The sequence below is a fragment of the Rhinoraja longicauda genome, chromosome 16, assembly GCF_053455715.1.
Source record: "Rhinoraja longicauda isolate Sanriku21f chromosome 16, sRhiLon1.1, whole genome shotgun sequence".
Taxonomy (NCBI): Eukaryota; Metazoa; Chordata; class Chondrichthyes; order Rajiformes; family Arhynchobatidae; genus Rhinoraja; species Rhinoraja longicauda.
The window spans coordinates 43,704,209-43,725,683 of NC_135968.1; the positions used below are offsets into that span (position 1 = coordinate 43,704,209).

The 21,475-nt window shown below is 40.2% G+C and overlaps 1 protein-coding gene across 2 annotated transcripts; it reads right to left on the reverse strand.

Annotated features, from left to right (window-relative positions):
* Positions 1-1,638: 1,638 nt before the first annotated feature.
* Positions 1,639-16,592, reverse strand: LOC144601501 (zinc finger protein 518A-like). Of its 2 annotated transcripts, XM_078413705.1 has the most exons (4): positions 15,994-16,592; positions 15,629-15,695; positions 15,316-15,461; positions 1,639-9,135 (listed from the first exon to the last, which is right to left on the reverse strand). In XM_078413705.1, exon 4 carries the CDS (start codon positions 8,901-8,903, stop codon positions 3,615-3,617), a length of 5,289 nt encoding a protein of 1,762 aa, XP_078269831.1. In that variant the 5' UTR covers positions 8,904-9,135; positions 15,316-15,461; positions 15,629-15,695; positions 15,994-16,592; the 3' UTR covers positions 1,639-3,614. The 2 variants fall into 2 exon arrangements, with proteins under 2 accessions (XP_078269831.1, XP_078269830.1); XM_078413704.1 differs by lacking the exon at positions 15,629-15,695 and having other exon boundaries at positions 15,316-15,464.
* Between the last annotated feature and the right edge of the window lie 4,883 nt (positions 16,593-21,475).

Consider the following 21,475-nt stretch of genomic DNA (forward strand, 5'->3'; position numbering starts at 1 on the left):
CTCCTGAGCTCCAAGGAATAGACTCCCAGCCTACTCAACATTTCCCTATAGCTCAGACCCTCTAGCTCAGGCAACATCCTTGTAAATCTTCTCTGTACCCTTTCTAGCTTAACATCTTTCCTATAACACGATGCCCAGAACTGAACACAATATTCTAAATGCAGCCTCACCAATGTCTTATACAACTGCAATATGACCTCCCAACCTCTACTGTATACTCAATACTCTGCTGATGAAGGCCAATGTGCCAAATGCCTTTTTGACCATCCTATCTACCTGCGACTCCACCTTCAAGGAAACATCCACCTGCACTCCTAGATCCCTCTGCTCTACAACACTCCAGAGTCCAACCATTCACTGTGTTGGTCCTGCCCATGTTAGACTGCCAAAGATGCAACACCTCACATTTCTCTGAATTAAATTCCAACCATTCCTCAGCCCACCTGACCAATCGATCAAGATCCTGCTGTAATTTTTCCACAACCATCTTCACTATCTGCAAAACCACCCACTCTTTTTTTCTCATCTGCAAACTTGCTAATCTTGCTGTGTATGTTCTCACCCAAATCATTGATATAGATGATGAACAGTAACGGGCCCAGCACCGAACACTGAGGCACACCACTAGTCACAAGGCTCCAGTTCGAGAAGCAACCTTCCATTACCCTCTACTTCCTTCCATGAAGCCAATTTTCTATCCATTCAGCTATCTCGCCTTGGCTCTCATGCGATCTTACCTTCCAGAGCAGCCTACCATGCAGAACATTGTTGAATGCTTTGCTGAAGTCCATATTTACATCGACAGCTCTGCCCTCATCGACCTTTTTGTCATGTCTTCAAAAAGCTCAGATTTGTGGGTGTTGATTTTAACCTTTAGGGACATAAAATATAACTTTCAACAATCCAATTGAGGTTGTAGAGATGGAACAGTGGATAGGTTCGTGAATGATTTTAGCATTTTTCAAATTCATGTGGTTCACAGTAGCAGGATGTAGATTTAAACCTAGATTTGATTTAACTAATTAATAAAGAATATTGAATTATGTAATGAACTGCCAAAGGAAGGCTCTTGGAGTCAACAGAATCACCAAAGTGCAACGGTTGAAGTGCTGCCAATGCTAAAAAATCTTTAAACAATATAGTACTACTCTAGAAAAATATTTGAAAATAGACTCAAAAGGTCATTTTGCTCAGTGTGTAATCAAACAACTTTCTACTTTAATTAATACACGTCCGAAAAGTGGAAAAATTGTACTAAAGCATCAGGATAAGCATTACTTGTGGAGAAACCATTGCCAAACCAACTACATGTCTCTACATTATGCTATTATTTCCTATTATTGCTATTGGTTGAGTATCCATAGTATTTTTATGTGGGCATTTTAACCGTTTTTACGCTGAAGCAATTTTTTTTAAAGCCTTATAACTGGGTTTTTTATTCTCTAACAAATGGATTGTACACTTATAATGGGCAATTGTGAAATATGAAAAATCGCCTTGTTTTGTTGTAAACTTTATTTCTGAAGAACATGTATATATGTATTCAGAAATAGTGAACATCATTAGTAAAGGCCGATTCAGAAAGAGAAACCCCAATATTGAAAGTGAATAGCAAGAAAGTTTAGAAGTGTTAAGGTTTTGAAATTGGTTATTTAGAATGTACTCAAATTCACTTCCAATATATACACAAAACAGAAAACAATTCCAGCTCCATCAAGGAACGGTTTATTTAGAAGCATGTAACAAAATCTATGGGAAGCATTTTTCATTGTCAATTATACTGTTAAATAAGCTTTGAAACGAGGAATTCCAATATGCTTATGTAAAGAATTAATGTAAGAATAGAACTCAAGTTATTAACATTACATAAAATTTTGTCTTTACATTTTTCTGCTAAACAAGATTTTCTTCTGCTGTAGCAATGAAGTAGAAAAATAGAACACATCTAAAATACCCCATCAATATGTATCAACTCTTGCAATCTTCTGCTATCTTCATGCAACTGCAATGGTGGTCGAAACATTATGTGAAATAGCAAACTCAGATTGTTTAACTATTTCTGCATTCGACAATATAAACTCTGCCATTGCATTGATATTCAATTGCTCAGAACTGAGAAGAAAAATTACTGAATGTAACATTTTGGACAGTTATCCAATACATGCACAGTAAAAAAAGTCAAATTTACAAATGTAAACTGCTTCTCAAAATATACACTATATTAATTTGCATATTTAAAAATTGTTAAAAGTTTTGCACATAGTTTTTAATCCATCTCTATGTCCATTTAGATACTCTTACCATTAGCATTTTCTAATCAGGGATGGAAATCTGCAAACTTCTCTGTGCCCTTTGCCAAGCAAGGGCTTCTGGTATCTGCATTAATGTGACTTTATTAACATTCCACTTCATACTTCACTATGAATTCAACACCTCTGTATTAGAATCAAACCTAGAGCATAGATAAGGGCTACTGCTCAAAAATCGAGTGTGTTTGGAAATAAATAAAATTTCACTTAGCCTGTCTTTTTGCAGTCCTGCAAATAACCTTTAAAGGTAGCACGTCCACTTATATATCATCAAAAGTTGTACTCTAGAAACTCAACATTGAGGATTGCATCCACTCTAGCAGGTTGTCTTATTACTGTTTCAGATTTAATTTGAAAATGAAAAAAGATTACTGTCAATAAGACTGTTACAATAATCTTACCAGTATTTACTCCTCAATCTTGCTTTAGGATTAGTGGAGAAATGCAGCAAACCAGCAATGGTTTACAAGAACAGGTCCTTCTACAATTACTTGTTTCTAAACTGAAGAGCTCCTGAGAATTATCATGTCCCAGCACAATGTTATGCAAACATGGAACTCTGACTTACAAAAATAAATCTGAGCCACAAAATGCTTGACTAATATACTCTTTGCCCCCACAGCATACACACAAGATACAAATATATGCATTAAGTTAAAAAGTAAATATAATTGACGTTATTAAAATTGACTGCATAGAAAAGCAGAAAATTGAGACCTCAGTTTTAAATCTAAAAAAAACCCTAAAAAGTTTATTCATTTTTCATTAGCATCCTCATCATACAGCAAAAAACAGTTAGAAGTACAAATGATTGTCTTTGTTGGAGACCAACACAAACTGTGTTTGAAAGCTTTAAGTTATTTCAAATAATATTTGTTTGAACCATTTTTACATTAGCAATATTCTCACCTATCACAAAAGATAATTTAAAAAACGATACCACAAACAGTAATACCCCTTTTTAAAGATTTTTAGATCAAAACAGAAAACCCGCCAATCTGTTACTTGCAGCAAATTCATCAGAGTTTGAAAGCCTATTTAATTAGTGTTATTTATGATAAATATAAATCCAAACAATAAGCCAAACTGCTAATGTAAGCAGCCTAAAACATGAATTTTTTTAATAATAGCATTTAACACATTCAAGTTTGAATTTCCATCTCCTAAAAAGGTTCCAGAAGAACTTTAAAAGTTCCCTCAAAGCACATTTGTATTAAAAAGTGAATCAGTATATGAAAGGAACTGAAGTACAAATTATGTAGTCTTGAATCTTCAACCTTGAGCCCTTTTCTAACATTTAATCTATCAAACCAAGGTATTCCAGTCTCTTGTTGCCTCCATTAAATGTCGTTGACCATGACCCACCCATTCATCCTGGTTATCAAATATCCTACCACAAAACCAGCAACGGAATATAGCCTCAATTGTTTTATTTGAAACTGTCTTCACAATCTGATAATTGTTCTTGCTGGTCTTTTTTAGCTTTAACTTCAGTACATATCTTTCTTTCACAGGGCTCACTGGTTTTACTCTTTTGCGTTGGTTGATAAGGAAACCTTTTGCAATTACTTTATTCCTTCTGCAGGGATGCAACAACGCACTAATTGTTCTTTTTGATAAAACTACCTTGAGAACATTCCCTTTACATTTCTTAATTGTTTTCATGACATTAACTACTTCAGGAACATCTGCATCTGGATGATCAAGCACAATCACAGGCTGGTTTCTCCTAGGACATTTAACAAGCTGACCATTACGAAAAGGCATGAGCTTCAGAGTTTGTACAGTTCCACCAGACGCTGTCGCATTGCTAACTACAAGAGACTTTTTTAATTCTTCAGTTTCTTCAAATTCACTTAAGCTATTGGTTATTATTTTGGATGATTTTTCAGAACTTTCCAATTTTCTCTTTAGTCGTTTACTGTATCGATATACAAGGTTCTCCTTACATGACCTCCGTGGTTCCCACAGGTCATCAGATTTCTCATTATCCCATATGCAGCTTGATCTGGCTGTAGATCTCTGTGGAATGAGTGAAGTGGCTTTATTTGTATTTCTTTTTTCAGTCGAGCGAACAGGTGAACCCCCAACAACTGGAGGAACAGGAACTTTAAGAGAAGTCGTACTACAGATTTGGAGAGGGATGTTAACCATTGCGGTGTGGGTGGGTACAGGATTATTCACTGGTAGCAGGATACATTGAGAGCCACTTGTCAACATTACAGCCTGACTGGATTGTTGCAAAGGCTTAACTGCATTACCTGCAGCATCATTCTGAAGTGATACTGAATCTTTCAGGGACTGGTTATTCTTCATGCCTAACGCCCCATTGGAACTTTTAACAAATCGCAACAAAATCTTCCTCTGATCAGGCCCATTTTCTTCAGACATTGAACCAGGATTTGCCACATCATCTTCACTGGTGGCTCCATCAGTTTTTTTCTGCATAATACATTGAAGCAAAACAGTTTGTTGGCTTGGTATGTTTTCTGTATTTTTATCTCGTACACATTCCAATGCAGTGTCTTGTCCCAATGGAATTGACACCAAATTATTTAATGCAGATGATTTATTGTTTTCACAGGGTTCACTGATCAATTTTTCATCGTGACTGTTTCCATTTAGTGAGACATTTTCTGTTGTATGTTTAACATTTGGATCAGCTGCAGGTTTTGCATAAGAATGATGATCAAACACGGCAGACACAGGATCTTTACACAGAGGGTCTTTGGGAGACAAAACATTTATTGGTGCGGTCTCCATGCCCGCTACTCTGGAACCACTAATTAATAAACACGTATTCTGTAGGACTTTGTCAGAGACTGGGGTTTGTCCTTGTACACTCGTATTTGCACGATGAATCTTTGGAGGATTGCCCCCACAAACAATGCTAGCAACTGCACCAAGTGTTCCATTACTGAAAGTAAGTATCAAACCAGGCCCCTTATCGGTCAGGCAGGCAGAATTTCTAGCAAGGACTTTTGTTTGTGAAACCGTGCCCCGAGAAACCATTTGTAGTCTGGATTGTTTTACCAGGTGTAGGGGAACTGCGGAACCTTTCTGCGATGTTTGAACTAGAACAGGCTTACACTTACTGATCCCAGCCAACCGAAATGGACCCAGAAGAGTCACAGGTGCCAGAGCAGAGTTACTATTGCCATTTGCAGAAGTGCGAATCGCATCCTTTATTAACTGCTGGTTAATTATTTGATCAGAATGAGTCTTTAGCAGTGTGTTCAGCTTTTCAACATTTGGTGGTTTGCCGGATACATGTGGAGGTGCAGGCAACAGCGCATTTCCCCCATCAATATATATATTGTTTACAGAAGAGTTATTATTTTCATCATTCACAGAATCCAACTGCATGGGCAAAGCATTGTTTTTAAGGGAATAATTATGCAAATCAGGTTTGTTTTCCACAGTATGTGTACAGTTCTGTTCCTCTCGACAACTAACTGAACTACTTTTTAAATACTCTGATTCACTGCGAGGAGTTTCATCACTAAAGATGGAAGTGGCCTTTAATGCATCAAGTAGCAATTGATTTTCTTCAGGAGCCAAACAACTCATTCCATCCCCATTCTGTAATGAGAACACAGATGTGATTCGAGGCATTATCAGTGATTTACTGCCATCAGAATCACTAGCTTGTTCTTCCAAAATCTCCTCTGTAGAACCCAAATTCATGTTATCTTTGGTGTGACAGTTCATCATCTCTACATACTCAGTATTTGTTTTTTCTGAGTTTGATCCACAGTAATCCAGAATAGTTTGTGAACTTGTACTGTTGACAGAAAGTGATTGGGTGTCTTCAGAATTTTCCAATTTACCATTTCCATCTGAGCAAGTTGGCCAATCTGTTGAAGAGGACAAATCATTGCTACTTTTCCCTAGTTTACATTTTGTCCGCACTGTTGTACAACTTCTCATATTTTGCACTTCACAGTCATTTCCAAATTCCTTTTGCCCATCGCTCTTTAAAGCATCAGCTTCCAATTCAGACTGACAATTTATCATTTCTGCAGCAGGCATGGTATTCAAATTAGCCAAACACAGTTCATAAATATCTCTGTTTGATTTGTCTGCCTCAGAACAAACCAGTTCCTGTTCTGTGAATGTAATTTGATCTTTTAATGCTGTACTGTCAGAATCAGTATTTGTATCCACACAATTATCAGAGGCTGTTTCATGTCTCCTCAGAGTTTCAGGTCCCAGTTCAGTCGAGGTAAAATGGAAACTAGAATTTGAATAACTTGTATCTTCTATATTTGACATCACCACAGGAATATCTTTTGATGTCACAAATCTGCACTCAGATTTTCCATTAATCACTTCCGAAGGTTTCAGCATTTGGAGAAGTATAGGTGAATTAAATTCATTCGAACCCCAAACATCTGATTTTTGGAACCCATGAGACTGTGAAGTACTTGCACACAACTCACTAGAAGATGAAACATCAGTTCGTGAAATTATTCTAGTTACTATCTTGTGTGGTTGCCCAGACTTTGATTCTTGAACATTATTTGAGGGTAGCAAAATCATTGCTGATTTTGAATCATCTCCTTGTATGATTGAAATACCAGTTTGTTTTGAAGTAGAAATATCCACTTTAGCATAATTATGAATGAAAGGTAATGAGGTGTCACAATCTGACTCTTTTCCCTTAGATATCTGCTCATTATTTAGGCACTGCAATAATTTTGAAGCAGTCTGGCTATTGGCTGAAGATACAAAAATCTGAGATGGATAATTATTAGAAACTGAAGATTGTTCTGAAGTTGGATTTTTTTGCATAATTTGATTCCCTGACATAGCCTTATTTATTGCAGTATCAACTGCATGCACTGAAGATGTTGGCAATAACAGATTGCCTGCTTGTTCTGAATCCATGCCTGTAACCAATGGCTCTATTGCCTTGACCTGAGTAAATTTACCATTGGTAACAGTAGATACTCCATGAGACACAGTCTGCAATACCGATGTCTGTATTTTTGATTCCACAGAATGGTCTCTTACCAAGAATGTGCAAGGTTGACATGGAAAAATATTTGATAATTGAACAAAGCGTGCACTTGTACTCGAAGGATTTGCAGCTGAAATACCAACATTTGAATTTTGTGCATTCTGCAGCATGTGTAGCAAGTTGGTATTGTTGTCTTGGGTTTGAGAATTTGAAGAGCTTAACTTGTGTTTGTTTGAAGGAATTAGCTTAATAATTAAATGCTGTTTCCCATTTACTACTTTGAAGTCCATAAATTGAGCACTATAATTACGTGGCACATATAATTTATTATTCTTTAATATTACTATTGAAGGCTTAGGTGGCAATATATTTCTAGATATTTGTTCACGGACACTTGCTTCTGTTTTCTTTTGTTGAGACCTATTTAGAGGTACTAGCTTTGGTCCACAAGTTTCATCTTTCTTAACACCATCTATCTTTGGACCAATTATTTCCTCACCCAAACATGCATCTGAATATGGAGCAGATTGAGGCATTGGATGACTGCGCTTCCCTGTGGCATCAGACTTCTTAGCATTATCCTTTGCAGTTACCAAATGCGGGATTTGCTTTTTTCTCCTCCACTGCGCTTTCCGAGTTGCCCCATTTTTGTATCTTTTTAGAACAAGTTTCAGACCCAATGGATTCTTCACTTTTCCTTTTTTATACAGATCCACCTGCGATTTAGAGTTGCCCACCTCAGCCAGGCCCTTGTGGACAGCATTTATGTGCTTAACAATATAGTCCTTGCGTGTTGCCCCATAGTTACAATGTTGACAACAGAACGGAAAAGATCCTGTATGTACAACAAGGTGCCTTTGAAACTCACCTTTCGTGTAACTTACATGCTCACATTTACCACATTTATATTGAATCACATCATGTCCATGAATATGCTGCATAAACGTGTCCTGATTTTTTGTAGAAAACCTGCACTTTTCACAGCGGAAATTACCATTTGCACCATGTCTCCAATTTAAATGCTTTCTCAACTCTTGCGCAGTATACATTTTCCCATCAGTGCAAACTTCACATTTGAAAAGAGGGGCAAGATGTTTCCGTCGGTGTTGGACCAATGTCTGAAAATCACGAGCAGTAAAATTGCACAATTCGCAGGGATATTCAGGTAAATCTGCAGCATGAGATTTCTGGTAATGTTTCAATAATTGCTTTGGGTTGTACTCAGCACTGTCTATACATTTCCCACATTTGAAACGCAAAACCTTTACAACTACGGCATTTTCTGTCCCCTCAGAAGTTTTAGATGGCTCGTCTAATGAATTCCGTACAAAAGCTTCTTTTAAAGATAACACTTCATGGTCCACTCGAGCTTCACTTTTTTTCCTGAAGGATTTTCTTGCAGTTTGGCAACTATGTTGTGATGTTTTGCTTTGATTTACAAGTAAATCTGGAGATATCGTTTTCACATCTAATCTCGTCAGAACAACTTTTGCATTTTTAAGTTTGAATTTGAACTCTTCCCAAAGCTGTTTTTTCACATGTTTATTCACAGTCAAAGGTGCCAATGAAACTTGTGCAGACTTTTGCGCTACAAGTCGTTTGTTTTTACGCAAACGATTTCCTGCAGGCATACTTAATTTCTACAATTCCTCGTAATATTTGTATCAATGAGTTGTTGCTTCATGAACGGAGGAAATTTGACAGGTGGCGTATTTCAGCTTTGAGGAACACGAATGCTGTAGATGTTTGTCAGATGCCTTTTCTTCAAACGGTAGATTTTACAAATCTCAAAAGAATCATATCTTCTGAATTTACTTCAGACAAAACTGGCCCATCAATTATTTCATCTCTGCGTTGGTGATTCTGTGAATTATAAAAAAAGCAAATTCAGATTGTAGGCAGAGAAACAAAAATCTACTGCACTGCAACAACACTTGAGCAATTTAGCCAATTGGAATATATCAAACTACCCATTAAAAATTTAGAATTGTATCCTTAGAAAGTAAAAAAAATAGATAATAGCTTAGAATGTGCAGTTGAACTACTCAAACCTGACATTAACTTACACTATCCACATGGATGTAAACACAAAAATACAGATTTTTTTTGTTAAACCCTGCATCTGCATTGGGTTTTATTTGTATTACTTGGAAACAGACCAACTTATCTAGTTCCTTGAGACAATGCCACCATTTCATCCCACGTACCAAAAATTAACAAAGGTCTATCAAACACAACTTTTGAAAATTGGTTTACAATAAATTATTTCAAACTATATTTCAGATATTGGTATTTGAATTAAATACAACTATTCGGTACTGGAAACACCAAATAAGACTTCACAGCAATTCACTCTTTTTCATGTATTTTGCACTATGGTTTCGGGATAATGGTCTATGGTTCTGGGAACAGTAGACCAGTAGGCCTACTATCTGTGGTAGGGTGAGAACTGTAGACCAGTAACCCTAAAATATGTTATAGGAAAATTACTGGAGAAAATTCTGAGCAATAAGATATACATGCATTTGGTTGACAGGGGTTGATGCATGTACATTTCTATCAATAATGTGCATGAAACCTCTTGCGTCCTTGGACATTCGACTGCACCTAACTTAACAGCACTCAAACTTGCAATCATCAGTTAGTGATGTGACAGAAATGTCAACTTTTAATATATAATTCTTGTGAAAATATAGAATACCTTAAGCTCTCAGAGAACAAAAAAAGGTTTATAAACGGAGAACTAAATAATCTGGCCCTCAAACCATAAACAAAGATTGTGCATTGAAGGTCATCCCCTCCATCTTCTACCTGCTGGAATTGGAAGTGGGATAACATAGAACTAGTGATCGATGGTCAGCGTGGTCTCACTGGAACAAAAGGGCTGTTTCTATGCTGTATCTTTTAATCAATTTGTTTTTTTAATCCCATGTCCCCAATAGATGGCAGCGACAAAGAATACACCAGAGAGGGGAAATCAACATCATACAACCAGCTAGGTTTTATGGACAGGTCTGTAATGAATGCTGGCCCTTTGCAACAAAACACAATGTGCACCATGTTCAGAAATGCAGCAGTGCTATCTGTTCTCAATAAGTAGTCCATGCATTACAAGTTCAAGAATGTGTCATTGTGCCCAAAATCAACTTGAAAGACATTACAGATTGGGAAGTCTTTTGGTTTGGGATGCAAGGAAAGCTTAGAAACAGCCTTCAATAGTGCATTTGCTTCTCAAATCATTCCAAAAGATGCCTAATGCCTAATGGAAGGTAGACACTACATGCTGGATTAACTCAGCGGGTCAGGCAGCATCTCAGGAGAGAAGGAATGCGTGACGTTTCAGGTCGAGATCCTTCTTCAGACTGAAGGGTCTCGACCCAAAAACGTCATGCATTCCTTCTCTCCTGAGATGATGCCTGACCCGCCGAGTTACTCCAGCATTTTGTGTCTACCTTCGATTTAAATCAGCATCTGCAGTTTTTCTCCTACACCTAATGCCTAATGCTTTATTTTAGAGTTAGTCTAAGAAATTCAACAGAATCAACAGTAAAGCACTCCTTAATATTAACCAGGCACAGTTCACTCATCAAAACCAATAAAAAAAGCATCTCAACATTCCCAACATGTTTGCTAACTGTTTCCAGGTCACCTTCTGTGGGCTTTAAACAAACTCAGCCTAGCCAATATAAGCAAGTAAATGCAAAAATAACTGCAACAAATTGAGGATATTAGAAAATTAATTTAAAACAGAAAATGCTGGACATTCTGAGCCAGTCAGATACACTAGCAGAGAGAGAGTTGACTGACCTTCCACTTCAATCTTCGGGATTGAGGGTGGCTTGCTTTCTCTCTAGTTTCGTGGAGTTTTGGGGTGTTAAAGAGACCTTTAAGTAAACCACAGAATCTTCTAGAGGGAGCAGATTGTGGCTGACAGGACAGCCAGTTGTGGAGTCTGAGAGGGATAGGGCCTCTGTGTGTTCCTAATGCCTTCCCAAACGCTCCTTCCAGCCGTCTGGGGCTAACAATTGAGGGAGTCAGTGCTCACATTGCAATTTATCAAATGCTGGAGTAACTCAGCAGGTCAGGCAGCATCTCGGGAGAGAAGGAATGGGTGACGTTTCGGGTCGAGACCCTTCTTCAGACGAAACGTCACCCATTCTTTCTCTCCCGAGATGCTGCCTGACCTGCTGAGTTACTCCAGCATTTTGTGAATAAATCGATTTGTACCAGCATCTGCAGTTATTTTCTTATACTACTTGCAATTTATCAAGTTAACTCTGAACACATCCTCAAATCCATTCCACTGTGTAATCTCTTACCACAACATAATTCAGAATAAAGTGTCTGTTTCGGTCATCTTTTTAGTGTGATGGTGAAAGGTTTGAATTTTGGACTGGAGGCCAGTGATCAATGATGTACGACAGGATTTGGTGCCATGCCCATTATTCTACAAAAGTTTAATAAGCTGGCATTGTAATCAATGACAAATATTATCAAGAATTCCAATTGGCTCCTGATCAGATGGGTAAGTGGGCCAAGTAATGGCAAATGGAGTTTAATTCAGATAAGTGCGAAGAGTTGAATTTGGGGAAGTCAAACCACAATAGGTTAAAAATCGCTCAGTCTCTGCCTTGAATATATTCAGTGACTCAACCTTCAGAACATTCCAAGTGAGAAATGTTTAAGACTCCTGCTCCTTGAAATAAAGAATTTCTTGTCATCTTAAATGGACGATCTCTTGCTTCTAAAAAGGGCAACTAGTTCTATATACCTCTGCATAAAAACCACTCTGCATTAAAAATATTGCCCAGCACATTTACTTTAAAGATTGCCCCTCGCCTTAAATCTGTGCTCTCTAGTCTTTGATATTTCTATCCTGAGAAAAAGGTTCTCCCATTTGTTTGGTATCTTTGCACAACAATATACAGAAATAATGGCCCAGTTTTACCAAATACCAAACACTTTGCTATGAAGTTCTCTTGATTATTTCTTACTTTTTTTGCAACAGAATAAAATGAAATGTCACCAATTCATTCTGTACCCCATTTCTCTATGCATTCCCCGAACACAAGATGTCTTATCATCTTAATATTGCCTTCCAAAATGAATATATTAATCTTAAATTGTATATTTAAAACAGAGTATACACTTCTCATAACAGATCTTGCATGGTTTGGCTTATTAATGGAAACAACATGCAGTGCTTTTCAAGTGTCACATTTCTGAAGTGTCATTGATTACTTTAATTACCTACAGACTTGGTCAATAATGTTTATATAGACAGCTAAAATAAAAGTGCTGGACATAACTCACACTCAGGACCTAGAGTAATGAGGTCATTTGAATTTGTGCACAGTTCTGATGAAAGACCATGGGTCTGAAACGTTAATTCTGTTTCCACGGATGTTACTTGACCTGCTGAGCTTCTCCAGCATACATTTTCCTCCCTCCCCATCCCCTTGCACAAGATTCTCAGCAACTGCAAGTTCCTCCTTTTCAACAGTTTTGGCCTTCAATGGAATCAATTCAATGATGCACACCCCACATCAGACCAACACCACAGCTCTCCAGGAAAAAGGATTACACATTCATAACCCTCAGTAAAACATTTCATCCAAAATTCCACCTTAAATGAGCAACCAACTTTCAGAATATATGTGTAGGAAGACGCTGAAGATGCAAAGATAGACAAAATGCTGGAGTAACTCAGCATCTCTGGAGAAAAGAAATAGGTGAAGTTTAGGGTTGAGACCCTTCTTTAGACCGAGTCAGGGGAAAGGGAAACTAGAGGTATGAAAAGATACAACGAAACAAATGAATGATAGGTATGAAAAGAACAAATCAAAGAATCAGAATTTATGTCCCTATTCCAGAATTATCTGTAAAGGAATATTAATGGGATTTTGTGGACTCCTCTCATCATCTAACCCTCAAAATATAACTTTGTTTAAAAAGATCATCTCCCCTTCTAAATTCCAATGAGCAGAAGAACAATACATTTAACCTTTCTCCATAGACAACTTTTCATCTCAACCATCTATCCAGTGAACCTTCTCTGAACTGCCTCCAATGCATTTATATTTTACCTCAAGATAGGAACATCTGTACACATTTCTCCAGGTGCAGTCTCAACATCCTATAAAGATGAAACAAGACTTTCCTACATTTGTGTAATCCACTCATTTTCCAATAAACGCCAACATTCTATTCACTTGTATCGGTAAGCTAACTTTGTTCTTTCCCAGGACACCCTTATCTCTCTATACTGCAACATTCCATATTGTTATTCCATTTAAATATTCTGGTTTTCAAATTCTCATTAAACAGGTGAATAAACTCTCATTTCTCAATTGATTCTTGATCAGCACGGTGGCGCTGACGTAGAGTTGCTGCCTTACAGCGCCGGAGACCCGAGTTCCATCCCGACTACGGGCGCTGTCTGTACGGAGTTTGTACGTTTTCCCCATGACCGCGTGGGTTTTCTCCGAGATCTTCAGTTTCTTCCCACACTCCAAAGACGGTTTGTAGGTTAATTGACTTGGGTTTGTATACTTGGCATAAATGTAAATTGTCCCTAGTGTGTGTAGGCTTGCGTTAATGTGCGGGGATTGCTGGTCGGTGCGGACTCTGTGGACCAAAGAGCCTGTTTCCGTGCAAAGGAAAATCAGATTTTTTTGTTTGCAACCCAGATCTGTCTTTGAAGACTACATATGCACACAACGTATTTCCCACCTTCCTTCGCATTGTCAACAATATCCATAGCTACAACCAAGGCACACAAATAGATTGTAACTAGCCAAAGCTGCAGCACCAATTCCATCAGTACCCTGATCGTTAGTTTGCCTGCTTGGATATGACTCATTCACATTGATGGACTCACCACTGGTGAACAATCCACTCCACTGCCCCATATAGTGTTTCCCTAATCTAGCGCTCTCTTCCCATGTGCAATAAGCTTTTGTGCCACCTTATCAAATACCTCTGGAAGTCCAAATATATTCCCTCTACTACTTTCCTTATCCATCCTGCTCATTACATCCTCAAAGGAACTATTAAGTCTGTCAATCACTATTTTTCTTTCATAAATTCATGAATGTCCCAATACTAAATGTCCCAATGTCCCAAACTCTCCTAATCTCTCAATATTGCTTCCCTTCGTATTCTCTAAAAGACTAAGCTTCACCTTGCCTGTACCAACATTGTTTTAAACATTCAGAAACCATCTCCTTTTACATTTTTCTTACATGAATTTAAATATCTATTTTTGTTGCTTTTAAAGTCAACCTTTGGTGATTTCTACTGCTCATTCAGGAGTCATCGTAGGTCAAGTTAATTTCACCCACGGTGCAAATTTGGAGAGAACAGCAGAATTTTCATGATAATTTTATGAAAATACAAAGCACTCTACTTCAGAAAACAACAATTGTACTAAAGTGCAGAACAATAACTAAGAACCGTAGATCATGGAAACAGACCCTTCTGCTCAACTCATTCATGCCAGGATGCCCACTGAGAGATGCAAGGAACTGCAAATGCTGGAATATAGAGAAAACACACAGTGCCGGAGGAACTCAGTACATTAAGCAGCATCTGCGAAGGGAATGAACCAGATGACGTTTCAGGTCGGGATCACTCTACAGTTTAATAAGAATAGGGGGGGAAAAGTTGGAAAAATAAGGTGGAGGCGGGACAAAGTCTGGCACGAGATCTGTGGATAGACACAAAATGCTGGAGTAACTCAGCAGGACAGGCAGCATCTCTGGAGAGAAGGAATGGGTGATGTTTTGGGACGAGACCCTTCTTCTGAAGAAGACCCGAAACATCACCCATTCCTTCTCCCCAGAGATACTGCCTTCAGGAGCACAGAAAGCAGTAGGCAAGGTTTGAAAAGGTGTAAAAAAAGCAAAACTCAAATTCATGATACATGATTTCCCATGCACGACACCATGCCAACTATTAACTAATCAAAAGGTCTTCTTTTATGCATTACACAGGCCATCATCTCAAGAACATCGGGAAATTGAGTGGAAACTGTGAACTCACCCTCCACCTTGGGAAATCAAAGTGACATTGAATATGTCACCCATGATAGTTGAATCTGTACAAGTCACTTTCGGATTAATGTAGGCAGGTGAAAATCTTGCTTTTGAAAAGTTGAAGGGTACAATTTCTTCTGAAATAACACATTCCTTCTGAAAACAAAACAATACAAATTTGACACCAAAAAAAAAGATTTTTTTTTGTATTACCAAAAAATGATATATCATTACAATACCAGTGTAAAGACACAGCATTTACCTCAAGATGCTAATACAAGACAATGTATTAGCAATACAAAACCATTTTTCTACATTACCTTGACTAGACAAGTAAAATTTTGACTTTTTAAAACACAATTGCCTCATTACCATGAGGATTTCCTGCTGCAAAAAAAAAAAATTATGAAGTTGCAAAACACTATCTAATCGAAATTTCAATTTCGTTTAAAAAGTCAACAAAAGTTCAAATATTTTTTTTTTTTTTCTTTTTTAAAAAAAGAGAGAAAACCACATTCTAAACGGATGAACATTTGTCCACGATTCAACCGTGGCCACACAAGTGGACCGACCAACAAGTGAAGATTTTTAAAACTGAGTCCGAGGCGGGGAGGGTGTTATATGGAGATTGAACAGGTACAATGCAGACTGCGGCCGGGCCGGGCCGGGCCGGCCGGCTACTTACACGGTGGCTGGTCTGGTGTGGTCTGGCGTGGAGGGGGTGAGGAGGAGGAGGCTACAGTGAGGAGTCCATGGAGAGGGGGTGAGGGGGTTAGAGTGAGTGAGTGAGTGAGTGAGCGTGCGCCGGCCCTACAGCCCAGGCCACGGCCCCCAATAGAAATCTATTCCTCCACACCGCGGGCGGGCAGGCGGGCGGGCGGACGGATACACCGGCCCGGCCCGGCCCGGCCCGGCCCGGCCTTGCAGCGGCCTCTCTCGTGTTGGGTTTTAAACCTCACACACGGCTGCGTTGAGGGGCGCGGGGGGTCTCTGGGTCACTGGCGGCCCCGCGGGCTCCAGGGGTCGCGTCTCCCCCGCGCTTTGCCGGCGCACTCTTTCTTTCGTCCCGGAGGAGTTTCCGCCCTCTTCGACGGGGAGGGGGCAACGGCTCCGAGCCTCGCAAACGCCCGCCGCACAGTGTAGGGGGGCCCGGTGAGGTGGGGCAGGAGCGGGGTCGGAGCAGGGGGGGTCGGGGGCGATGTGTTTAGAAAGTTAAATGGTTTTGAGAGGAGAGCGCGGGTGGCGATCAGCCGCCATGACAGTCGCATCCGGGCATTGTGCTGCTGCTCCTGCTGCAAGGGAGCAACTTCCGGTGGGTGAGTGGGTCGGGCCTGGCGGAGGGACATGAGGAGGGAGAGGGAGGGGGTGGTGGGGTGATGAGGAGAGGGAGGGGAGGGTGATGATGAGAGAGGGAGGGGTGAGGAGAGGGAGGGGGTGATGAGAGGGGGGAGGGTGATGAGGATGGAGAGGGGGGTGATTAGGAGAGGGAGGGGTGAGGAGGAGAGGGAGGGGGTGATGAGGTGATGAGAGAGGGAGGGGGTGATGAGGAGAGGGAGGGGGTGATGAGGTGATGAGAGAGGGAGGGGGTGATGAGGAGAGGGAGGGGGTGATGAGAGGGGGGAGGGTGAGGAGGGGGGGGTGATGAGGAGAGAGGGAGGGGTGAGGAGGAGAGGGGGGGGGTGATGAGGTGATGAGAGAGGGAGGGGGTGATGAGGAGAGGGAGGGGGTGATGAGGTGATGAGAGAGGGGGAGGAGGGTGATGAGGAGAGGGAGGAAGATGAGGAGAGGGGGGAAGAAGAGGTGAGAGAGGGAGGGGGGGTGATGAGAGAGGGGGAGGGTGATGAGGGGGGAGGTGATGAGGAGAGGGGGGTGATGAGAAGAGGGGGGGTGATGAGATGAGGGGGGTGATGAGAAGAGAGGGGGGTGATGAGAAGAGAGGGGGTGATGAGAAGAGGGGGGGTGATGAGAGAGGGGGGGTGATGAGAAGAGAGGGGGGTGATGAGAAGAGAGGGGGGTGATGAGAGAGGGGGGGTGATGAGAAGAGGGGGGTGATGAGAAGAGAGGGGGGTGCTGAGAAGAGAGGGGGGTGATGAGAAGAGAGGGGGTGATGAGAGAGGGGGAGGGTGATGAGGATGGAGAGGGGGGTGATTAGGAGAGGGAGGGGTGATGAGGAGAGAGGGAGAGGTGATGAGAGAGGGGAGGAGGGTGATGAGAGGGGAGAGAGAAGGCAGGGCAGAGAGAGGGGAAGAAAAGATGAGGGTGATGAGAGAGGGAGAGAGGGCAGGGCGGAGAGGGGGAGACAATAGGTGTAGGGGAGACTATTCGGCCCATTGAGCCAGCACCGCCATTCAATGTGATCATGGCTGATCATCCGCAATCAGTAACCAGTGCCTGCCCTCTCCCCGTATCCCCTGAGGGAGAGGGGGTGAAAAGAGGAAGATGATGAGAGGGGAGGAGAGGAGAGGGGAGGAAAGCAGGTGATGAGAGGGCAGGGCAGAGAGGAGGGAGATGAGAGGGGAGAGCAGGGCAGAGAGAGAGGGGAAGAAAAGAGGAGGGGAGGAGAGGAAGGCAGAGAGGCTGAGAGCAGAAAGGGGAGAGGGGAAAGGAGGGCAGGGCAAAGAAGTGGAAGGAGATGAGTGGAGAGAGAAGGGGGAAGAAGAGAGGAGGGCAGGGAAGTGAGAGGGGAGGGGAAGAGAGAAGGGCAGGGAAGAAGAGAAGAATTGGTGAGGGGAAAGGAAGAGGAGGAGAGAGGATAGAGGTGGTACCTTGGAGTCAAATTGCCATCCAATGCCTGTGGTGTTGCAAGGGCAGCTCTTCTGCATTTCCTGTTTAAAACTAAAAGCACTCACAACTACATAAGTGACGTTGATCATAAGGCCTGGTCGTTCTTGTTTTTAATGCAACCATTTTGGTTAAATACATCCCATTTCAAATTCAGGTGGCATCTCTTAATCCAAATATAACAAATGCTCGGGTTTATAATCAGTTTTCCTCCATGGCATAATATCAAAATCAATATTATTCGCAAGGTTGGGAGCTGTGATGCTGATGGGAAGATAGTTTAGCAAGACCTCAACAATCATTGACATAGACTGATAAGTCACAAAGTGTCAGCCAATTACCATTATCAACAAGTCAAACAACCACTTCCTCTTGACACTCAATGGAATTGCTCTTTTGACTTTCAATGTTCTGTTATCTTGGGGAATAATCAATGACTAGAACTCAACTGGGGCCAGTCACAAAAATGCTGCGAATAAAACAACAGATCAACAGCTGGGCACCGACACCTGCGAACCTTTCCACCACAAAGCACATCACGATTGAGGTGGTGTGTGTAGGAAGGAACTGCAGATGCTGGTTTAAACCGAAGATAGACACAAAATGCTGGAGTAACTCGGGCATCATCTTTGGATAGAAGGGATGGGTGAGGTTTTGGGTCAAGACCCTCCTTCAGACTAAGGGTGAGGTGGCAATAGTTGCCTAAATGAGTGCAGCTCCAACAACCCTTGCAGGACAAATCAAGCGTCTGAATTGGTACTATATCAATCATAATAATCATTTATTCTTTCTAGAACACGTTCTGCATTTATTCGCCGTGGATACTCTGAGCAATTCTCAAGCACATGACTTCCACTTCCAGAAAGGGCAAGAGTCAAAACCAATGATGAATTGCCTGCCAACGATGTATCTTCAAAACGTAGAGGCATAGAGTCATATGGCATGAAAACAGGCCCTTCAGCCCAAATCATCTATGCCAACCAAGATGCCATAACTAAGGTGGTCCCATTTAGCCACAACAAGGCAGTACAAGCAAAAATTGGAAATTTATTGCCATTATTTCATCATTGTTGATTCAAAATCCTGAAGGAGTGTATTCACCAGAAGGACTTGCTGCAGTTCAAATAAATGGGTCATCAGTACCTTCTCAAGGGAATTAGAGGTGGTCAGTACATACTGGCCTTTCCAGTGATGCCCATTTCTCAATAAAGAAATACAAGTAGAATATAAATTGTACTTCTAAAACCGTTGCACAATAAATTCTTTGGTACTGTTGCATGACTCTCAAAACAAGTTAGCTTTCTTGCAGTCATGCCTAGTGGTACTGGTGAAGTTTTTATATTTTTATAATTATTTTCACTTGTAATTGTTAACTCTGATAAAACAGCGCACTCTTGGACCAAAGATGCTTCCATGAAAGTTTTTATGCCAAAAATGAACGATCTAAAATGTCTTAATAATTAAACAGTGCTCCTGTATTCTGTTGGTAATGGGTCAAAGAAATATAAATACAATTAATTTTTTCCCTTTAAAGGACTGTTAAGCTATGGACTGTGAAGATTCCCAAATATCCATAAATGGCAAAAATACAAAATTAATGAAATGTCTGAGAACATGGTATTTTCAGTCATTCAAACCCGCTTTAAGTAATCTATATGAACGATTCAATCATATAAGTAATCCAAAGACGTACAGGTATGTAGGTTAATTGGCTGGGTAAATGTAAAAATTGTCCCTAGTGGGTGTAGGATAGTGTTAATGTGCGGGGATCGCTGGGCGGCACGGACTTGGTGGGCCGAAAAGGCCTGTTTCCGGCTGTATATATATGATATGATATGATAAGTGTGTACTTGGTACTGCACTTATTGTTACCTTAATTTGTTTTGTAACTTGACTTTTTGAATATATTTATAAATAAAATAATTAAACAGCAATATGATATGCATTTTATTGTTCCTCTCAGTTGTTTCCTATTTAAATTTTTTTGTGTAAAAATTATCTCTCCATATGAATAACATACTTTCCATGTATTCTATGTTTTCTTTAGTATAGAATGTTCTGATTTAGTATAATCTTGCCCTTATAATAATATACATCATTGTACTCAGTTTTGTTAAGTTCCAAAATACTGTTCTGCACACATCTGAATAATCACAGCTCTAACTATAATCTCTTTGTTTTATATTTTATATCTTATTACTTCTAAACCCAAATAAACCGCTTTGGGGTAACAGAGTGATGCAGTTAGTCAGTTTAGTTTATTGTCACATGTACAGAGGTACAGTGAAAAGCTTTTGTTGCATGTGAACCAGCCAGCGGAAAGACAACACATTTGAGCCATTCACGATGGTATAATTGCTACTTCACTGTTCCAGCAACCCGGGTCCCACCTTGATCTGTGGTGCCGCCTGTGTGGGTTTGCACATTCTCCCAGTGTTCACGTGGGTTTCCGCCAGGGGCTCTAGCCTCCTCCCACATCCCAAAGATCGCAGGTTGGTAGCTCAACTGGCCACTGGAAGTTGCCACAAGTGTGGAGGTGAGTGGTAGAATCAAGGAAGAGTTGATGGTAATGTGGAGGGAGTTGTAAAAATGGGAATAGTGTAAGAATGGTGTAAATGGGTGCTTGATGGTCACATTGACTCAGTGGGCCAAAGGGCCTGTTTCCTTGTTCTATGACTTTATGAACATGCCATAAAACCATTAGATTTATTTGCACATCAACATCTCATTGCTCACCCTGACTTCGTACTATTACATCATTCATTATAAAATGGCCTTCCTTATCAATCCTCCCAAATGCATTGTTTCATACCTCTGCACATATCTCCTCAGCCCTCTTTCCACTTTAGTGTCCTCTCTTTGTCATTGTGATCCCGATATCCTGCAAACCAAACCAAACTCCTCTGACCATTATACACACAAATACATACACAACACTTTCTTGACTTAAAACATTTCTTCATTGTTGGAAAAAAAATGTTTTTTTTCATTGATTAGTTCTTCCTGTGGATCGATTAATTTAATACTAACCACTCACAGTCCTAGGATATACAGCAAACAGTAAGAATTGGTGCATTAAGTTGCAACTAATTCTGGTCCTCAGATTTTTTAAAGGATGTGAAGATCCTAGAGTGGGTGCAGGAATCATTTACCAGATGATTCCAGAGATGATTTATTTCCTTTATAAGGTTACACTGAGGTTATTCTTATTCAAAATAAGAATAAGGAAACTGAGGTTATTCTTATTCAAAACACAGAAGTTTGAGAAGATATTTGAAACAAGGCTGATTATTTTAAATAGAGTAAATAAAATGTTACTATTCCCACTGCACATGTGTCAAGGACACAGGAAAATATGTTAGAAGTGATGAGCAATAAATAGAAGA

Coding starts and splice junctions, on each gene's coding strand:
- LOC144601501 (XM_078413704.1), bottom strand. CDS start 8,903: ATGCCTGCAGGAAATCGTTTGCGTAAAAACAAACGACTTGTAGCGCAA.